Genomic DNA, 19,077 nt, shown 5'->3' on the forward strand with positions numbered 1-19,077 from the left:
ATTGACGTATATACTTTATCGTTTTATTTAACTCAGTCAAAAAATCATCCTAACGTTACAAAAAACGTGTCCGGATCAATGAAACAATACAAGACAGCAATATAATTCATTCATTTATAACAAGTTACAAAGTATTTGGCAGTTCTTGTACGTAAAACAACGTCTTTTTTTTGTTATAAAAGAAAGCATAAGTAAACCAGAGCAAGACTGGAAAAGTAGAAAAAAGAACAAACTGCTAGAAATTTGCACTCAATATTTTTTTCACTACGAATGACTACATCAAAAATTGACGCTTAATATTTGGCTGGATGAGTTCTACATACACGTAATCTACACATAAACGACTGTTATATAAGTAAGTTGCACTATATAATTTGTTTGTGTTAATATTTTGTTAAAAGTGGAAGTACACGGAACAACGCAATACAAGAAGAAGTCAGTAAAAGAGTTACCATTTAGATATATGTACGCAAGGTAATTCCAATAAACTCGATATTTGCATTGAAAGTTGATGAAAGTGCAGAAAAATACTGGACATTTGAAATTGTTATAATAATTCATGGATGACATTAATACATTGATTTAAACAAGTTCGTTACTTTCACTTATTACACATACTTGATCACACCGTTCTAGTTGCAATAATGACTAAAAGAACCAACCATTTGTATTTAACTAGGGATTAATTAATGATTGATACAATTCTGGATGGGTTGTTACGTTTACAGGTTGCAGAGTTTTTTTTACTACGACAGAGCTATATTTAAATATTTTTGAAGCTATAATAAGTATTACATATAATGTACTTTCGTTGAGTGACTTGATAAATTAACTGCTATTTATAGATTGTAAACTACAATTATAAATGTTTGGCATAAGTGCGAGTTTTCTACCCCAATTTCCAATACTTTTATCTAAAAATAAATGCAGAGCGAGCGAATACAGTAAATAATTTGTCAATTACATTTTGTAAATATTTTGTTAAGAGATTTAAAGATTGTTTAGCTCAGTTTGTTTTTCATGGAGCTTGTCGAAGGGAAGGTTTGGAAATTACGCAACGCAAAATTGAGTCCTATAATATGTATGTAGCAGTTACGGTGAGGATCACTTTGCGTTACGTAATTTCCGAATCTTCCCTCATCTATGGTACGTCAAAAAAGTACCGTACTATTACTACTTGTTAGAACTACAGGGTACAGTGGTGTTTGTTTTTAGTATTAATATACGTAATAGCGATAAGTCATCACTAAAAAAGTGTCCTCTCCTACCTGGAGAAGAACATACGTTGAAAACGATGACCCCTTGGGAAACTAATGCAACAAAAGTGAGTCATTCTCCCACTTCTTACATATTAATATTGTATTAATTCTAGTATATATACTCTCTGACTCTCGGAAACAATGCGAGCTTTTGTACAAGTTAAATAAATTTTTTCAATATTATATTAAGTTACATGAGCAAATCAGGAATTGTTAAATAAAATTAAGTCATTATATAGGGAAATATGTAAATGCTGCAATCATACTAGAACTATTAAATTATCAAATCAGTTGGTGATTTTCATCTTTCATTTCGTCGTACAATAGTCAATTAGTCAAGTGATACATGTCTAGATTCAATGTGACACGGTCATAACATAATTTAAATGAGAAGAATTTTCAGAATTCTTCAATAGTGTTCGATAAATAGTGTACCATTCCATTTTGATTGAGTGTGCAGTATGCATCAGACCATATTGACCGTAATAAGAGACATTTTTGAAATTTCTTAATTATCTTGAAGCATCGCTCACGTAAGGTTGTTGTAAAGTATTGAAACCATTGTTTGACGCATTGCTGCCATTAGCATTAGATGGCCCAATCACCGTAGCGGATGACCCTTGATGCTGGTGACTTAAGGGGGATGTACTATTAGAATATGCTGAAAATATGCATACGATTCAAAAAATATAGTCATTGCTGGGGTACAGAATGTATATATTGTGTTTAAAATGCAAAAACTACCTCCAGGAGAACAACTAGTTATATTTGACGTGTTATCACTCGCAGACAATTTTGAGAATGCTAGTAGAGCATCGGGAAAATTTGGGGGTGTGGCGGGTGTATTGTTATGATGTACCTGTAAAAATTTAAATGGTTTACTTTGAAATGCACCTTATGAAAATGGAATGCATTTTAGCATATATGCATAAATAGATACATAGATATTTTAATGATGTGCATAAATGCATATCATTAACAAAATCCTACTGTAAAATGCGAAATGTTATTTCCCTGCCTTATTAAAATTAAACTGTTGTGAATAATAATTAAATACCTGTCCATAATGTCCATGAAGTAGGTGTGGATGTTGTCCTGTAATATGATACGGTTGTGTAGAAGGAGGGGGAGCTACAGCAGCTTCTTGGAAAAAGAGACTCAGAGCCGTCTACAAAAAACAATAATGAATTACAATTTCGACCCAATTACTTATTGTTAATTTACCAAACAATTACCTCAAAATGCCAATGCGCCGCTTGTAACAAGTTCCGCGCTTGGTCACCACTTATTCCAGCCACCAAAACGAATTGATTAATCATGACTTGTTCCCGTAACGTATCCATTTCTCTTTTTTTACGAAATCTTTAAAATTTTAGAAAAACTTAGTCATCAACTATTTCACCCTCCTTTTTGTCGAGTCGGTGATTGTCTCGGGTCCTATTTTAAGGTATACTGTTTCGTTTTTTGTTTACTTTTTGGTGTTGGTATTATTAATGGGGATCGTGCTGAATGAGTGGTGGTGACCTTCGTCCAAGTCGTCCTTGTACCGTCGTGACAACAGAACTGACTGCAGCTGAATCTCCCCGAATCTCCTCGTTTGTTATGGTTTTGTTCACAACATTGTAAAATAGCGTAAGGTGGTGGCTTGCTGCTGGCATACAAAAACACCAAACTTGGTTCGTATACTATGTCTTATGTCATGAATCATGCAGTATTTTTTTGCAGCAGGAAAAAATGAGACAAGTTAAAGAAATCCAGTCAGGGCCTTCATTTTCCAATTATTTCCAGAAACTTAGCACTTTATATGACATCCTTTCATATGTACATTCGGTAACGAAATGGTACCAATTGCGGTGACGAGGTTCATTACCTCTCCCCTCTGTGCAATGCTACTGTTGTTATCCAACCGAAATACCCTGGAATTTGCACCGTGCAATATGATAAGTTGAGACATTGTGCAGCAGCTCATATCCCGAGTTGCAGATCTCGTCTGTACCTCCGCACTTTGTGTATATCATGGCTGGATAGAATAAAATAGAATGGATGGATTTCGCAAACCCCGATTCTGTCCATGTATGTAGTAACATTTCGCAGAGAGAGACAGCAGTAGCAGAGGATGTATAAGTATATGAGACAACGTTGCATTAAAAATGTTCGGATCGGTTCGGGAGTTGCATCCACCATCCAACGACGTCAGTCAGTCATGACAAAATTGATACAGAAGCGTCTTTCATTTAACATTTCCATTCTGATGAGACGGCGAAAGGTGAAAGGTGAGACGGAACGAGGTCATGAATCTAAGCATATAAGAATTTGCATCTGTGGATAAACTTTTTTTAGACCACCAAATAAAAATTGCAAATTGTGTTAAATACTACAAGTTGAATTGCAACAGAATGAATAAGTATGTTGAAAGGGCAGAGAAAAAGGTTAACATGGTTTGAGTCCGAAAGAAAAAGAACTTTCCACACTGAAGGGATAATAACATTTCAGCTTTCTCCTCAGCATTTTGCCTCTTGACCGTGTTATGCAATTGTAGGAGTCATCGTCCCAAAAACCCAGCCCAACAGCCGCATTATTCCACAACCGGCCTTTGTCATGTTTACAGTAAACGTTCCGATGGATCGATTCGCTGTCCCTCGCTACCAACGTTCGTATCCATTTGTTCACAAATTTAATCGAGTTGTCATAAACGTAGCCGAGAATGGGGTAGAATCTCGTACAAATGTAGATGAAGGCGAAGAATGTGATGACGATTAAGGCGAGACCGGGGGCAGGAACGGTTTTCCAATGTCGTATGGGAATATACGCGAGGAGGACGCTGATGAGGATGGAAATTCCCAAATTCATGAAGAGATACCATTTAAAAATGGAGTTGCAGTCTTGCACGATTCGCTGAAAGTATGATTATTTTAAGCATATTATTAATAACTAGAATGCATGTAGATTTTTTTAAAATCTATATTTTTGAAGTTACTCGCAGCTTTTCAAAGAACACGATTGCTTTCTCCACGTCAGCGTAGAAAGTTTTCATGTCGTCCCACTGCACCCTCCGTCCGATAACACTGATTGATTCAGCGTACATTTTATTTTTTGAGAGCACACTCTCAATTTTGGACTCTTTCGATGTAATGATCTTCAAGCAATATTCTACAGATCGGGAAACGGCGATGAATCCGATGAGAAAAAGGTACAGGATATGCCACAGATACACCTGAACCAACCCGATCCAAATGCATGACAAAAGTTTTGCAAAGCATAGCAATGAAATGTCGTTCCCTGGCATTTCTTGATATTTATCATCCGTAGAATTAAAACTGAATGGAGAAATGACAAAGCTGCTGTAAAGAAAGGCAGGGTTCAATGGCTCCATGTAATGTTTGGTAATTGCAGTGAAAACGGTGCCCACTGTCACGACGATTCGAGCTCTAATCGTTATCCGGTGAAATTTTCCGTGAGCTTTTAGTGCTTCTTGTACATCACGGGTATCGTAAGTGTCTAAAATAAATCGAATAGAATTAGGTCACAGTTCTATTTACCAATATTATCAAAATTTTATAAATTACCAAATATTTCTTTTTCGATTTCTATCAATCTCGTGTAGACCCTGCAAATCTCGTCACCATTTTTATTGAATTTTACAAGAATTACAAATGTCGTCACACAATTAAAAACCAATACAAAGAAACCCAACGTCATCCTTGACGATATTTTATTATGATTCCAATACAGATAAACACCAAATTTGAAAAGAACCAACAAGGTATTCAATGTCCACAAAAATCGGACAATTTTACACCATAGTGCAGATATTCCGTGAGTGTTTCGCTCAATTTTTATCAAGCGTGAAGTCTCTGTCGGAAGTTCGTTCTGGTCATAAACCAGTTTAAATGGGAATACTCCCATGAATCGCATGGTGTTAAAGTATGATGCCCGGATTTCGAAAGCGGATGGATTTGAGACTTTGATATAATTTTCCATTTTTGCAGGAAACGAGAAAAACTTGGTCTTGATTATCGGATCGACTAAATTGCATGTGGAGGACTAACTTGTGAGATTAGATGCGTATTAGTATCTTAATTTCCTGTGTACATTCAATTTATAAAATTGCTTTTCCCAGCGCATGTCGCTAAATCCTGTTATATTTATATCGTGTCATTATTATCATGTATAGAGCTGTGCGTAGGGTCGGGTTTACCCTAAAAAAGCCATACCCTGCCCTACCCTATAGAGTTTTGGGCGGGCCGGGTTATTTGCCCAGGAAAATCCAGTCGGGCCGGGCGGGTCGGGCTTTTTCCAGTAGGGTTTTGGGCGGGCCGGGCTTTTTTGTAGGGCTTCGGGCTTTTCAATTTACCCTAGTGATAAAGTACAATGACAATTTGAGACAAAACTTTATAGTATAGCCCCAGCTAAAGCGGAATTGTTATCTGTAATGATATGGAATTGTTTTCACTGGCGGTTTCAGTGAGATTAAGACAATCAATGTAATTGGGGCGCTAAATTCTACACAAAACTCAAATTTACGTATTTTGTTCGTAAAATTAAAGAAAGTTAATTACAAAAAGCTCAAACAGCAACAAGTGAGCATATGTATATGCCCAAAATTGTCGAAAGCAAACTCGAGGGGACATTTCTAATTAATGCGGTGCCGCAATTTCAAACATTGGACACATAATGCCGGCAGGACAAACCAGAAAGTTTTTCGAGCACTAGTGCTACGACTTCTCTAGATTATACTTGTCTATCCCCAGGAACATTGTCGGACCTTACGTTTATTCCCCAAAATTATAAATAAGCTCTACAAGACCTCAATTTTTGTTTAAACTAAAATAACACAGATTTGCTAAATACTGATACATTACAGATTTGTCCAATATTGCATTTTTTATTAATACCTAGTGTACATGGCTAATCGAGTCTCCGAGAGCCTTAGCAAATGCGGTTTTTTAGGATAAATACGTGCCGAACAGCAAATGGGTGGGTTTACCCAAAAAAAACCCCACCCTGTAGGGTTTTGGGCGGGCCGGGCTTTTTTTTCAGAAAAACCCTATAGGGCCGGGCGGGCTGGGCTTTTTCCAGTAGGGTTTTGGGCGGGACGGGCTTTTTGTCCAGAGAAACCCAGTAGGGCCGGGCGGGCCGGGTTTTTTCCAGTAGGGTTCTGGGCGGGCCGGGTTTCTAAAAATCGGGCCCGTGCACAGCTCTAATCATGTATGACAATATTAACTAATTAATTAGAGCACACTGGTCACGAGGCGCAAAGAAAGCATGTGACTTTTTGGGAGTGTCCCATATTAATATTCGGTCTTTTATTGTTTTATGTACATTGTTTTCAGACATGATTGAACTGCGATCTGTACATATGTTCATCTGAGAAATAAAAAAAGTGTGAGCATTCATAAACTATGTATAATTTCGTTGAAATTAGTGGATTGGTTTGAATTTAGTGGTACTATTTAAGTTTTGAGAAGAAGTGAAAGTTGGGCAAAGAAATAAATACAAGGCGGAAAAGAGAAGAGGAATTGATGAGATGGTTCCAAGATTTTGCTCTGATATTTCACCCGGGGGCATAGTTTTCAGTCGTCTGTAAATTAAAATTCGCTTCAATCCCCATACATATAAAATCAAGATTTCGAGATAAGTGGCCCACATACCTCCATCTTCTCCAGTGCCGGGATCTGGGTCAGGCGTTGTAAGTCCTTCTTCGGACGTAGCTTCCGGTGAGGAATCCACGCATTTTGGTGGTTTGGCCGTCGTCATGCTCGAGTCTTCTTCACTAGAACTAGAACTGCTGCTATCACCCTGATAATCCCAGCTTATCTCCTCCCCATGCTTCTGCACTTTTATCCACAAAAATAGGACGGAGAGTAAAACTAGCAGGACGAGAAAGCCGATCAGAAGCTGTTTCTCTTTTATCACTAGAGGCATTTTATTCAATTTCTTATTTGTATTCAAAACTTTTCAAAATAAATTAATCAAAGGAAATCTACTCGAGCTGGAGTCAATAATAATATGCAAAGATTGACGAGTAGTCTATATAGAACTAAGACAGCTAAGTGAGTAGGTAGATAACAAACCTACATCTTTCATGAAATCGTAAATGTTCTACCATTGGTTTCCATTTCATGTTGAAAAACTTGGCTCGGATGAGTGTATGCTCACAATAAATCCGGATACCTCGGTATTTTGCAATATTGCAAACTCCTCGTCTCTTTGTAAGCAGTTTTCGCGAAAATGAATGGATAACCCCGGCTCCTTATTTTAGGTTAAAGATGCTAATTTTAGACAGCCGTATAATAACGTACATTTAGAGATATACATCTTGCATACGTGTGATTAAAAAGTTTAGCGTATGTAAATACGCAAGTGACAAAATCAGCGTAGTTTAGTTTTAAATGTATTTACATATATTTCGGTATCCAAAAATACACGGCTACATTAAGGTGAGGGCAATAACGCTGCAACGTCGTGTGGGTTTAAGAATGGGGGCAGCCAGACGGCCGCAATGACGACTGCGACCATCGACACACCCACAGCAATGCCGGCGTTGGGCATGATGAGAATGATGCCCAGAACGATGAGAATTTGCACCCCCCACGTTCCGTACTTCCACAATCTTCCCAACCCTTGCAAAATGATGTGGTTTGCATTTGGAGGAAGTGATAAAGGGTCGTCATCGATAAGGAGGTCTTGTTTTTCGTCCAGACTTCCCAAATTTTCGGGGGTGTTTACAAGCGGTGATAAACTTTTGTACAAATTGAGCCGGACTTGGTTAAAGATGTCATCTGTTAAATATTATGTTAGCCATTTCATTTCAAAAGTATGCAATGCTGACCATAAACTTTCTTACCGAGATCCTTGGTTGTAATCCCAAATTTTTCTAATCCAGTCGCACGTTTATTTGTTGTCTTCAATTTAAAATTATTACTAGAATGTGAAATAAATGGCTTCGTATCAAATGCAAAAATTATCATAGCGAAGTGAATTTGTAAGAAGACAATGCAAAATATCTTGTAATTGCGCATTTTTAAGTCGTGTGCAAGCTAAAAATAGATGATAAATAAAAGTAATACTTTTTTAAGTGTAACGATTAAAATGTAAATAGCACAAGGCATACGCAAATTTTTATTAGATACAAATTAACACACGGCAGTACAAATTTTCGTTTGATATATTCTAACGGTAGACTAAATGCATATTTACAAAATAAATCTACAAAACCTTACACGACTTTAACCTCGTGTAACTCCGAAATGTTTGGCGAATCTTTAATATTCAGCAAATTATGATTGTCATCACTGTTTTCTGTTATAGATTTTCTCTGTTGTGACATCCTCAAGACTTCGTCCAACACAAACTTCATTTCTTCTATGATTGATTTATTCAAGTGATTAAACAAGGCCCGGCTTTTAATGCACCCTGAATCTGCAGTGATAGAAATGGTCGCCCACCCGTCGTAGGTCAGCAGGAGGAGTCCAATCCCTTCAATGTTTTCAAAGAAATATGCTACATATATCAATCCAATACAGATAAATTATTATGCAAATTAATTAATGGGTATCTCACCACTATTATGTCTCGTCAGAGGCAACCAAACTGCACGATCGGTGACCCCAACGCCAAACATTTTTTGTTTCTTGGGTGGTCCAGGAATATTTGATAAGGATAATGTCCCCTTGTTTTTAGTATCCCACAAAATATCGTACAGTTTGTATGGCGCTGTATGCATCCCATAATTTTTGTGATTCTTTTCAAATGCTTCTGGAATTATGTCGTGAACAGCCCGGTGATATTCCTTTTTCGAATATTCCAATTGACCCAGCAGCGTTTGGGGAGTTAAGTCTGCTTTGTACTGCATAATGGACCTAATTAGAAATTAAATTATGTACTCCATGTTGCATTTATTTGGATAAAATATATGCCGTTCTATGACTTGCCAATGATTAGTGAGTGCCTCATCAACGGGGTAATTTGGCCTTGGTACGGACCCCATGATACTGACATTCTTCGGGACGCAACTTGTGTCATAATTTTCAGAAATGAATTTCTTGATCCCTCTCCCGTACCCGACGAGAAGAGCGTGAGTCAAAGAAAACCCCAAATCTCGAAGCGGTTGTCGATATGGCGTCACGTGAATCCTATTCACTCCTGAACAATACCACGGCCCAGAGAATTTTTTGTAATTATTGGTGAGAATATTTCTGTCTTCAGGCGTCAGCAAATACTTGTTCCCCAAAAACGGAGTTAAAACAATTACTTTCAACTTTGCCAAAAAACTTTTCAGATTGTTTCCCCCACTTTCGAGTGAGTTTGAGGTTCCATAAGGAAACATGACTGGTGGTGGTGGAATTTTTTCGAAAGCACTGCTTTCACCTGTATCGCTTTCTCCCACCAAGTCTGCCGAGTTCCAAAGTTTTATCAGGGACATGCTAAAAAATATTTATTTTTAGAAAATTGAAATTTTATTTTTTAATACGCGAAATATACGATGTTTATTATTTACCCGTCCAGGAGGAGGTGATGTGTCCTAAAAATGAGAAAACATTCCGTGCTCAATCGTTCTTCTTTGGACGCATTTTCAGAGCACGCCGTCACTACGAAGATCTCCCAAAGAGGTTCCGATTTTATGAAGGGTCGCCGTATAATTTCCTCCACAAATTGAGACACATTTTCATAATCCATCTTGTTGTGGTAGATGAAATGCACTTGATTTTCCATTCGAAAATTGTCAACTTCCGCCCAAAATAAGTAACCCCACCAGGGTTCAAGAGCAAAGCCGAGTTTTGCATATTTTCTTGAGTACTTTCCATCACTCGGTATATCGTAGATGAGTTGGAGGTGGTTGGACACGATGGAAATGTCGGGTGTGGATTCCAGAACGGCCAAGTGAATCAGAGTAGCGTTCGGGTTTTTAAATAATTTATCTGGGGCTAGAAATGTCCCGAGCTCGGTTACAGCTCCTCGGTATCGCCCACACCGCCCCCTCCAGAATACTGCCAACTTACCACGTAATAATAAATTTTATTAGCATTTATTAATATTAATTGGACTCGTACTCTAAATATTATTAACCTTAAACCAAAAGTAGGTCCCAAGTAGGAAAATTGGGAAAAAGAATGAACCTGTAGAAATTTAATAGGAATTAATTTAAAATAGCACAGATATTAACATCGCTATCAGCTAAATGTATTAATTTGTATTGCAAAATAAGTAATGTATTACCAAGTGTTACCCCAATCCACACAAATAATTGGGTAACGCGTCTCAGAAAATTGGACATTGTGCACACATTCAATTGTAAATTCCCCTGTGGGAACTGCAAGGAAGTCGACAACTGAACACACCCTGAACCCGGAAGGGACTAACAGAAAGAAGGACGAGAATGCATATGCGGAAGGGTTACATGACTAAAAATAAGTGCGAGGATCGACGCATTATTCCAGCAGTAAGTCAGGGTTAAGGTGGATTGGATTCAGTTCCCATTTTTCTAGGTAATTGTCAAGATTGAAGCCTAAAATAGGACCGAGGTCAAAAAAACATATTGATTCATGGTACACACAAGGGCATCTTATGTATGTATTTACTAACGATTAGGGGTTCTTCCATATTATTTTAAAGTGTGTCTGTGGGTCAGCAGGACTCTGTTCAAGAAAAAGTGAAAGTATAACCTCGGATTAAGGGACGAAGGTACGCAGGACACCTTGGGAAGAAATCCTTCAATGTGGTTTTAAATGTCAGAGTGTATGGTTCCCTTGTACCCTTTGGTTCAATAAACAAAAAATGGTCTCAAATTTAACGAGATGGATTAATCTCATATCCGTTTTATTTTTGTATTTCCTCTAAACAGTTTAATACAAACGGTAAATAAAACTAACTATAATCTCCAATTACATGTATATTATTAAACGATTGCTCGTCAACATAAATAATTCAACAATGATGATGATGAGAACTGAACAAGTAGATAGTCTCATAGTATAAACAATTAAATAAGTAGAGGGCATTTTGTTATTTTAAAAATTGTTAATGTTATTATTATTAGTGTGACATTTTGGCTTTGCTGCTTTCTCCAGTACGAGGGATGTATGTAGCAATAAATAAATAAATGCATCAAAATAAACAAACATCAACAATAAAACGTTTACGTAAGTAAAATTAAACCACAACAATTTTCGAACATCTTTCACATATATGCAATCCATTTCTACATTCAAAGAGAACACATAAATCTTAATCATTTCCAAACAGGATATAAAATATTCAAGGTAGGTTGGTCAAGGTATATAAATATATAGTAGATAATATGTATGTAGTACTTTTTTAATTTCAGTAGTTGCATGCTGTACAGAAAAGTATTATTATGTGTGTATGTAGTTAAACAATTTAGGTATCTTAATTAAGGTCGAGGTATATCATGCGGATTGTCGTTTCACATTTTACAACATTTATTATATTTAGGTAGTTATGTATGTTAGTGAATGAAAGGAAAATTGTTACAGGATGGTCGGTTTTTTTCTTATTCAGTCGTTTCGATGATGATGTCGATTCGGTCGGTTCTATAACGTGGATGTGACGCCCCCTGTTATTTAGGAAGACATTGTTCCCGGAGGAATTGCTTTTAGGTGAGCAAAAATTTTTCCATTCAGCATCGGTAATTCCTAATTAAGATTATAAAATGTTAAATGTGCGTAATTATTTAAGCTTATATTTACTAGAAAGATGATGCCATACTTGATGGTTGTCGGAAACCTCTTCTTGTACGATTTTAGATCCTAGTTCGACACATTCAGTTCGAAAGAAGTAGCGAAACTGTCCTTGTCGAGGGAGTCTTTCTTTCAAAGCTGCCAACGTAACACCAGATTTCCCATACATTCTAGGGTCCATTCGTGGAACTTTTAGTACGTACGGTACGTCGTGATTATCATCATAAAACACTAGGGTATGGACATAGTTTCCATTAGCGGATGATTCGGGGACTGTCTCCAATCCAGATGATGGGGGCGAATGCCGTGGATGTGCAGTGATTTGTTGGTGACCAGATCTCGAGGAGGAAGAATGCAGATCCAAACTTTGGACTAGCTTCTCACGAAGATCCTCATGCTCAGGAGCATTAAGTTTTCGCATCCTCCTAGAACAGGACAGAAAGAAAGTCAACACAATATTCTGGCAAAATAGAGAATAAATGGAGTTGTACCTTTGTGGATCACTATGTGATTGTGCAACCCAATCTTGTATTCTGCAACAAAAAATACATACAAACATGCGAATTTACATATGTATGATGTGCAATAGAAAGTAAAATAAAATTGTAAAAAGTGAATCAACAATGTAATGAGATATGTATAGCATTACCTTCTATCTGGAAATGGACCTTCTGTCGTGGAGGATACATGCTGATGACCGGAAGGAGGAGGAAGTATATTGGTAGATTGTCCAGACACAGTTGAAATCCCAGAATCGATAAAATCCATAGAGGTAGGTTTCTATTAATTGCAAAATAAAATAATACATTTCATTAAGGCATACAGTTAGTTGACAACCATTGTATAGTTTGAAACTACTAACTTTGAACATTCCTAATGGCACTTTTCCGAGAAAACCTCTCGGTGGATGGTGATAGCCACGGGGATTGACCCCTCCAAATGGCATGGGTGGTGCTACATGATTGTAAATGAGGATTGTTAAATGAACCAAAAATATATAAAATCAAAAAGGACTGGAGTAAAAAAAAACTCACGGCGACGAAATTCCTGCTGGCCCCTTAATTCATGAGGAACACTGCGAGACTTTGACATTTGCATAACTTGCGATGACTCGGTGTCTTGAAACGCCAACGATTCAGAATCTGGAACATTTCCAGAATCAACAGAAAATGTTGATGTGACAAAATCCTGCATCAAACAAATTAGTTATTAGAATTACATATTATAATTGGACATTGGACTTATATTCAAAACTGAACTGACCCTATCACGTCGACGAGTAGGAGGTGCAGGATACATTGGGGGAGGAGCGGGTAGTGGTCCTCTTCTGCGTCCAATTGTTGGTGACCTTAATTTTGGAGATTTCGATTTTGGTGTAACATCAGATAAATATGTTACACGGGCCAAGTGCATGTCTATAAGGAAATAGGAATAATGTATACTGTTAAATAATTTCATGTTTAAGGTTATACGGAATCGCACCTATAATATCAGACGGTGACTCCTCTTCTTGAGAGTGAATTTTGCTAATTGCTTGAGCCAAAATGTCTTTGTAGTTGTCACCCGCACTCGCCGCCATTTTGCGCTGTTCAATCATTTGAAGCTTCTCGATAATAACATTGGCAAATCCTTGTGGGTCTTTCTGCAAAAGTAGAAATTAATCAGATCACGATGTCATAATACATAAGAAGCATTAAATGAGAATGCACGTACCTCCGGATCGGGAGCACCAGTGCTACGGCTTTTACAAAATATTACTCCTTCAGATGGAAGGCGTTTGAGGTCATCTGTTGTATTTAAGGGAGCACCTTGTCGCATCCCAGATAAATGTTGGCGACTCCGATCGGCAGGATGAGAGTAGTGTGGAAGCTTAGGGTCTCCACCATTACCTCCACGGCAATGACTCCGGTGATCGTGCCTCCTTTGTTGATCACTACTATTATGTCCATGACGGCGACGACTAGCAGTTGAACCATCATCTGTCATGGCATCAGAGCTCATACTTTGGATCTCAGAGTCAACACGCGACACCGGGTTGTAGGACGAATACGATGCATGATATGGGAATGGAATCGAATGAGGAACTGCTACATGCTTCACAAAATAGCGGGTACTGAAACAATATAAAACAAAATTATAGAATACAAAGTAATTATGTAGGTAATTGTGTATATAGCTAATAATTGAATAAATAATGCGAATTTAAACTACCTGGGCCCACCACCAGCAGCATCGCTGCTTTTTCTTCCTTTCGCTTGAAACTCTGTCGCACGTTGAAATTCAAAATAGCGGGCGCTGAAAAGAACAAATATCTGTCAACGTTTGAGGGCAATGACCCTTATAACATGGCAAGATCACTCTTCTCGTAGTTCTCTCTCTGCCTTCTACTTCTACTACATTTCATTTCGATGATGAAAAATTATTGTTTGTTCAAATCAAAACTAATTAATTAAAATTAAGCTGGTCTTTAGTACATAGTGGTAACCCTCACTCTGTACATTAAATTTACAACTTTAAGTCGTTACTGATCCTATCTCATCTATGAAGAAAATATCTTCCTCATCATCTTCTAAACGGAATGCCACTTCCACCGGTAGTGAGACACCCAAAAAGAAGAAGAATGTCAAAAAAAGAGAGTAAGGAATAACATTTAAATTTATGTCAAGATTTTAAATAATGATAAGCTCCGTATGTCTCTCAGGAGCAACCCTTCCTCATCATCTTCTAAGCGGAATGACACTCCTACCGGTAGCAAGACACCAAATAAGTTCACAACTGATGGTGACGACGAAGATGAATTAACTTTTAAGATGGATTGGGCAATGGTTGAGAGCAAAATAGATGGAAATCGCTATTTCAAGGCTCCACCAACAAATCCAGAGCACCGGTATGTAAATAAAACGATTGACACTAGGGATGACAAGGGGGTTCCGGTTCCGGTCTGGTGGAAAATGACACAGGTTTTGCTTACGAGGAAGAGGATGTCGGATGCGCCAGAGGGTAATATCATATATATGACTCACAATAAATATACTTACTACGGTCGGATTTTTTTTGTTTCAGACAAGAGAGATAGTAAATTACGAGATTTTTACTATCAATTAGCCACGGAAGGTGACGATGAAGAAACGGCGTCACAAGAATCAGCCACATCGGAACTGACACTTACGCCAGAAGTGATTGAAAAAAAGACTTCTTTCCTTACTGAAACTGAGAGGAAAGCAGCAGAAAATAAGATAATGGATGCTGGTCCAGAAGGGTTGCAAGTGGAAGGGCTAGATTGCAGGGTGGTATATTCATTGCCAACAGTATCGCGGACGTACGGTTTATTTAAACTTATGTTCTCAGGAGAGACCGGAGGTGGTAAATTTATTTGTGCAGCGGATTCAAGTAATATTTTTGTAAATAATTATGATTTAGTTGAAAATAGCTAAGTAAAATTTTGGATTTTTAGATTGTTTGAGTACTCGTTCGGTTATAATGGAGGAGGTGCCTAAGTGCGACTTGCATAAAGGGGAGAAGATTGGTTTCGTTCTAGGACAATTCACAGACGGGTTCAATAAGAAAAATGATGTAGTTTTCCACACCATTGCTTCCTTTAAATTCATTGATGATAACAAAGTAGAACATGCGACGAGAGCTGTAAAATTGGCAGTTTCTTACGGTAATGGTTGTTGGGACAAGTATACAAAGGAACGAGTGTACGCAGCAACCCCCAAATTGGTTGAAATTGAAGACCGTCGTCTATACTTCGACGATGAATATTCAATGATGAAGGTCTATACAGCTCGTCAGGTATAAATCATAATTAATATAGTAATTTCCTACATAACTGATTTTTAATTTTAGTTCACCACACTCTTAAAAATGCTCCTATGGCCGGACACTACAGTAAAAATTATCTCCAGCCACACAATCAACTTTCCTAATGGCGCTTACAAGGAATTAATGGAAGAGATGAATTCCTGCGGTCTAGAACTCAGAATCTTGGATAAAGTGTCGAAAAAAACGGCAAAAAAAACTGTTCAAAAAATACCGTTTCTCATAACATCAGAACCAGGCGAAACTATTAGAGAACTGTTGACGAGAGGAATAAGCATCATGAAGAGTAAGAAGGATGAAGTAGCAGTTTTATACTTTGTAGCAAGCCCTTACATAATCTACGCTGGTCAGGCCCTTAATTACAATGTGCACGCTGGTGAAAATGGTAAGAGTGATCCAGTAATTGACTACAATAAAAACAAAGGCAATCATCCGGACCCTTCAATTGTTCCACTTGGAGTTGTCGCTGCAGATGATCGATACAAATGGGAGTTCCATCTTCATATGTGTGTAGTGATTGCCTCTCTTTTAGGATTAAAAAATTGTATTAATCCTAAGTCTTATACTGGTCAGTCTCATCCACTATGTATTAACAAGCAGACAAACTCGTCATTTTTAGATGAAAATTCATGGGAGATTATCCATTCTTGTTTACTAAAATATTTTTTTGTTGATGTATACTTGGGCCCAAGTGACTCAAACTAAATAAATATTCAAATATTTGAAAATACCTTTCAGTAGCTAAAAGCGCTTCCTTGGTCAAGCCGAAATGTTTCTTTGATTTCGAGGAGTGACCGGGTTGAGAAGCAGCAGAAGCTGCAGCCGTACTAAGCTCTTTATCTTCATGGACGGTTTGCAATTGATTTGTTGTGGGTAATACGATTTGTTGTACATTTTCAAAACTTGCTAACGATATATTTGATATGGGATCACCAGTCAACGGATCAATATTAAGAATACCCTGTTGTTCATGAGAATGAGTCAATTTATTCATATGATGATCATGTTCTTCGTCAACCGAAGCAATAGACTCGTCTCCTTCAGATTGTCTTCTCTCTATACCAGAACCACTGCCAGATGAAGAATCCTCTGCGTTACAAGCGGACAGATAGATTTCACTCTTTAAAAAGTTTGGGTACAGATTCTCCTTCATATGGGTCAAGACTTCATTTTCAGCTGTATAGAATATCTCAATCTCCGTAAATCTCCCGTCAACAATGGCTTGAGCGAGTTCCGATCTTGTCGAATCGGTTAGCCCGATCAGATTTGGTATAAAAACACTAAAAAACAATATTATGTAATTTAAGGTAGAATATAAATGTAGCAAATAATTGCAAACAAATCTTACCGATAGATTTTCCTAACCAAATCAGGTATTTTTGGAGGATCATTTATGGCTGGATGGAAACAAAATTGCAAAATCCATAAAATAGTTTCCGGTTTTTATAATTTTGCATTTCTCACTTACCAGTACATTTTAATCCCTCACATGCCCAAAGAAAGGTCAACTGAAGATAACAACCTTCTTCCTCCAAATAAGCTTTAAATAAGTCTTGTCCTGCAAAATATATTGTGAACCAATTTGATTAATTAAAAATTTTTCCCAATCAATTGTCATATTTCTTGTAATTTTATATTTATACCTTGAGGATCATCAAGTAAAGCGTTTAGACCCCGAGACCAAATTATCCAAGGGGGGGTTGACGACGACGAATTTGGAGATGAGGAGGCGTGTTCTGTACAACAACAAAATTATCATTTTCGAATTTCGATTAGATTATGTCTAGTTATTTAAAATTAAATAGTTCTCACCAACAGTGTCCGCCATCGGTGACAGGAAGGTGGTTGAAGATGATGAGGTAGTAGTGTGGTGGATTTGTTGGTTTGTTGGGTTGTTCGGAGGGTCGGGAGGATCAGGGGGTGGGACGGCGATGTCAGAATTATAATCCGCCATCACCGCATCCTTTGTGTACAACTAATCAAACTACTGACGATACTCGTATTATTATTATTAACTCTTCGTATTAAAATATTCTGATGCAGCAGTAAACAGCTACTCGAATCTCGTTTTGAACTTTTTTCCAACCTCCATAAGAAGGATTTGCTATTTCTTCGACCGATCCGGGCACTAATCGTGACTTTTTTGTCAGCTGTAGTACACTTGGTGGGTGGTACTCCCCATCCTCTTTTAGCGGCGTGACCCTGACAAACCTCTGTCTTCATAGCTGTACAATAAACCTAATCAAGTAACAAAATAATTCAAATTGTTAGTTAACATCACGTGCACATGTAAATATTTGATAATCCATTAATAATATACACTTTGAACAGTACAGTAAGCACTTCCTTCTACTTGACTGATTAACACTCTTATTTAATTAAATTCAAATCACACCTCAATCATTAAAACATCAAAATGACATTATCAGAAAGTTCGCACTACGTTTCATCTCTGTTAATTCAAACCCACCGACCATCACTAAATCTATAACCCCAAATAAAATCTCCTGTCGATATAATTGATTACATTTTCAATCAATCAACATCAATAGTGTCAATCAATCAAATAAATTCAAGTGTGCACGTAAAATAAAACTCGCTCGTTCCACAATTTTTCTTATCAAGATAAAATACTCTGAATACTTAGCAAATACCACTCGTCACTCTCACCTTCTTTAGCAAATGTTTACATTTGTGTGACGAACTTTTTTTTATCGACAAAACAGAAGCAAAAAAGTCCACCAATCTGTCCCAATCATCTTGTTGGATTGGCCAGTCGAAGTCGAACGAAGGAAGCAGAAAAATCTTTATTATATTTCCTTCCACTCACTCCACCAACAATTAAGATAAGCTGCAGCAGAGCCAACGAAGAAGTAGTAAACTTTGACCTAATTAGAGTGGAGAGCTGCCAGTTCGTCGGCGGCAGGAGTTAATGGGTGGAAAAAAGCGGATCAAAGTTGAGAGCATAAAGATAAGTGGTGGTCGAATGATGGGATATGTAAACAAACGGAGGTCCAAAAGTAGAGAGGGGATAAAGAGAAGATCCGAAGGCATTTCACTCCCGCACCAAAACTTTCACTCCACCCAAATCCCAGCAGATGGAAATATTCTCCAGCTCAGAACGGCAAGAACTGCATCTCTTTCATGGAAATGGAATGTGACTAATGTGAGACCATGTAATTGTGTGAGACGAAGGGGAGACTGTGGGGAAAATGAGACGGAAAGTGAAAAAGTGATGAGAAAAACATCTCAATTTCGGAGAGTATTACTTGATTTTATTTTTGAAAATTGCTAAC

At 37.6% G+C, this 19,077-nt stretch overlaps 4 protein-coding genes across 6 annotated transcripts; 1 reads left to right on the plus strand and 3 right to left on the minus strand.

The window, feature by feature from the left end:
• Nucleotide 1: 1 nt before the first annotated feature.
• LOC110849230 (UBA-like domain-containing protein 2) lies at nucleotides 2-2,873 on the minus strand. Of its 2 annotated transcripts, XM_022096613.2 has the most exons (5): nucleotides 2,732-2,873; nucleotides 2,495-2,621; nucleotides 2,317-2,427; nucleotides 2,004-2,118; nucleotides 2-1,920 (listed from the first exon to the last, which is right to left on the minus strand). In XM_022096613.2, the coding sequence occupies exons 2-5, from the start codon at nucleotides 2,600-2,602 to the stop codon at nucleotides 1,772-1,774; spliced, it is 483 nt and encodes a 160-aa protein (XP_021952305.1). In that variant the 5' UTR covers nucleotides 2,603-2,621; nucleotides 2,732-2,873; the 3' UTR covers nucleotides 2-1,771. The 2 variants fall into 2 exon arrangements, with proteins under 2 accessions (XP_021952305.1, XP_035707436.1); XM_035851543.1 differs by having other exon boundaries at nucleotides 2,495-2,831.
• A 299-nt stretch (nucleotides 2,874-3,172) lies between these two features.
• LOC118435455 lies at nucleotides 3,173-10,991 on the minus strand. 2 transcript variants are annotated; one of them, XM_035851535.1, is made up of 8 exons: nucleotides 10,479-10,991; nucleotides 10,329-10,378; nucleotides 9,760-10,256; nucleotides 9,194-9,685; nucleotides 8,823-9,121; nucleotides 8,107-8,738; nucleotides 6,911-8,041; nucleotides 6,528-6,840 (listed from the first exon to the last, which is right to left on the minus strand). In XM_035851535.1, the coding sequence occupies exons 1-6, from the start codon at nucleotides 10,534-10,536 to the stop codon at nucleotides 8,479-8,481; spliced, it is 1,656 nt and encodes a 551-aa protein (XP_035707428.1). In that variant the 5' UTR covers nucleotides 10,537-10,991; the 3' UTR covers nucleotides 6,528-6,840; nucleotides 6,911-8,041; nucleotides 8,107-8,478. The 2 variants fall into 2 exon arrangements, with proteins under 2 accessions (XP_035707429.1, XP_035707428.1); XM_035851536.1 differs by lacking the exons at nucleotides 8,107-8,738; nucleotides 8,823-9,121; nucleotides 9,194-9,685; ... (1 more) ...; nucleotides 10,329-10,378; nucleotides 10,479-10,991 and adding exons at nucleotides 3,173-4,154; nucleotides 4,237-4,757 and having other exon boundaries at nucleotides 4,826-6,840; nucleotides 6,911-7,588.
• Nucleotides 10,992-11,061: 70 nt separating this feature from the next.
• LOC110848502 (axin) lies at nucleotides 11,062-18,974 on the minus strand. The gene is made up of 16 exons (XM_022095733.2): nucleotides 18,452-18,974; nucleotides 17,594-18,019; nucleotides 17,425-17,517; nucleotides 17,250-17,339; nucleotides 17,130-17,178; nucleotides 16,513-17,061; nucleotides 14,171-14,254; nucleotides 13,673-14,072; nucleotides 13,442-13,601; nucleotides 13,223-13,374; nucleotides 12,994-13,147; nucleotides 12,822-12,913; nucleotides 12,609-12,739; nucleotides 12,451-12,492; nucleotides 11,988-12,384; nucleotides 11,062-11,914 (listed from the first exon to the last, which is right to left on the minus strand). Exons 2-16 carry the CDS (start codon nucleotides 17,733-17,735, stop codon nucleotides 11,843-11,845), a joined length of 2,607 nt encoding a protein of 868 aa, XP_021951425.1. The 5' UTR covers nucleotides 17,736-18,019; nucleotides 18,452-18,974; the 3' UTR covers nucleotides 11,062-11,842.
• LOC118435454 lies at nucleotides 14,310-16,512 on the plus strand. The gene is made up of 5 exons (XM_035851534.1): nucleotides 14,310-14,595; nucleotides 14,661-14,959; nucleotides 15,023-15,349; nucleotides 15,414-15,754; nucleotides 15,809-16,512. Exons 1-5 carry the CDS (start codon nucleotides 14,501-14,503, stop codon nucleotides 16,484-16,486), a joined length of 1,740 nt encoding a protein of 579 aa, XP_035707427.1. The 5' UTR covers nucleotides 14,310-14,500; the 3' UTR covers nucleotides 16,487-16,512.
• Nucleotides 18,975-19,077: the final 103 nt, after the last annotated feature.

This window comes from Folsomia candida, unplaced genomic scaffold (assembly GCF_002217175.1).
Source record: "Folsomia candida strain VU population unplaced genomic scaffold, ASM221717v1 Fcan01_Sc004, whole genome shotgun sequence".
Classification (NCBI taxonomy): Eukaryota; Metazoa; Arthropoda; class Collembola; order Entomobryomorpha; family Isotomidae; genus Folsomia; species Folsomia candida.

Bases quoted from the DNA above. Each gene is read 5' to 3' on its own strand.
- LOC110849230 (XM_022096613.2), bottom strand. From the start codon at position 2,602: ATGGATACGTTACGGGAACAAGTCATGATTAATCAATTCGTTTTGGTG. The intron at 2,428-2,494 runs GTAATTGTTTGG...TGTTTTTTGTAG, and splicing joins CGGCGCATTGGCATTTTGAG to ACGGCTCTGAGTCTCTTTTT. The intron at 1,921-2,003 runs GTAGTTTTTGCA...GCATATTTTCAG, and splicing joins AACTAGTTGTTCTCCTGGAG to CATATTCTAATAGTACATCC.
- LOC118435455 (XM_035851535.1), bottom strand. From the start codon at position 10,536: ATGTCCAATTTTCTGAGACGCGTTACCCAATTATTTGTGTGGATTGGG. The intron at 9,122-9,193 runs GCAAGTCATAGA...ATTTCTAATTAG, and splicing joins GAGGCACTCACTAATCATTG to GTCCATTATGCAGTACAAAG. The intron at 8,739-8,822 runs GTGAGATACCCA...AAAACATTGAAG, and splicing joins TCTGACGAGACATAATAGTG to GGATTGGACTCCTCCTGCTG.
- LOC118435454 (XM_035851534.1), top strand. From the start codon at position 14,501: ATGAAGAAAATATCTTCCTCATCATCTTCTAAACGGAATGCCACTTCC. The intron at 14,960-15,022 runs GTAATATCATAT...TTTTTGTTTCAG, and splicing joins GATGTCGGATGCGCCAGAGG to ACAAGAGAGATAGTAAATTA. The intron at 15,755-15,808 runs GTATAAATCATA...TTTTAATTTTAG, and splicing joins AGGTCTATACAGCTCGTCAG to TTCACCACACTCTTAAAAAT.
- LOC110848502 (XM_022095733.2), bottom strand. From the start codon at position 17,735: ATGGCGGATTATAATTCTGACATCGCCGTCCCACCCCCTGATCCTCCC. The intron at 17,340-17,424 runs GTATAAATATAA...TATATTTTGCAG, and splicing joins TTTACTTGATGATCCTCAAG to GACAAGACTTATTTAAAGCT. The intron at 13,148-13,222 runs GTCAGTTCAGTT...TGTTTGATGCAG, and splicing joins CTACTCGTCGACGTGATAGG to GATTTTGTCACATCAACATT.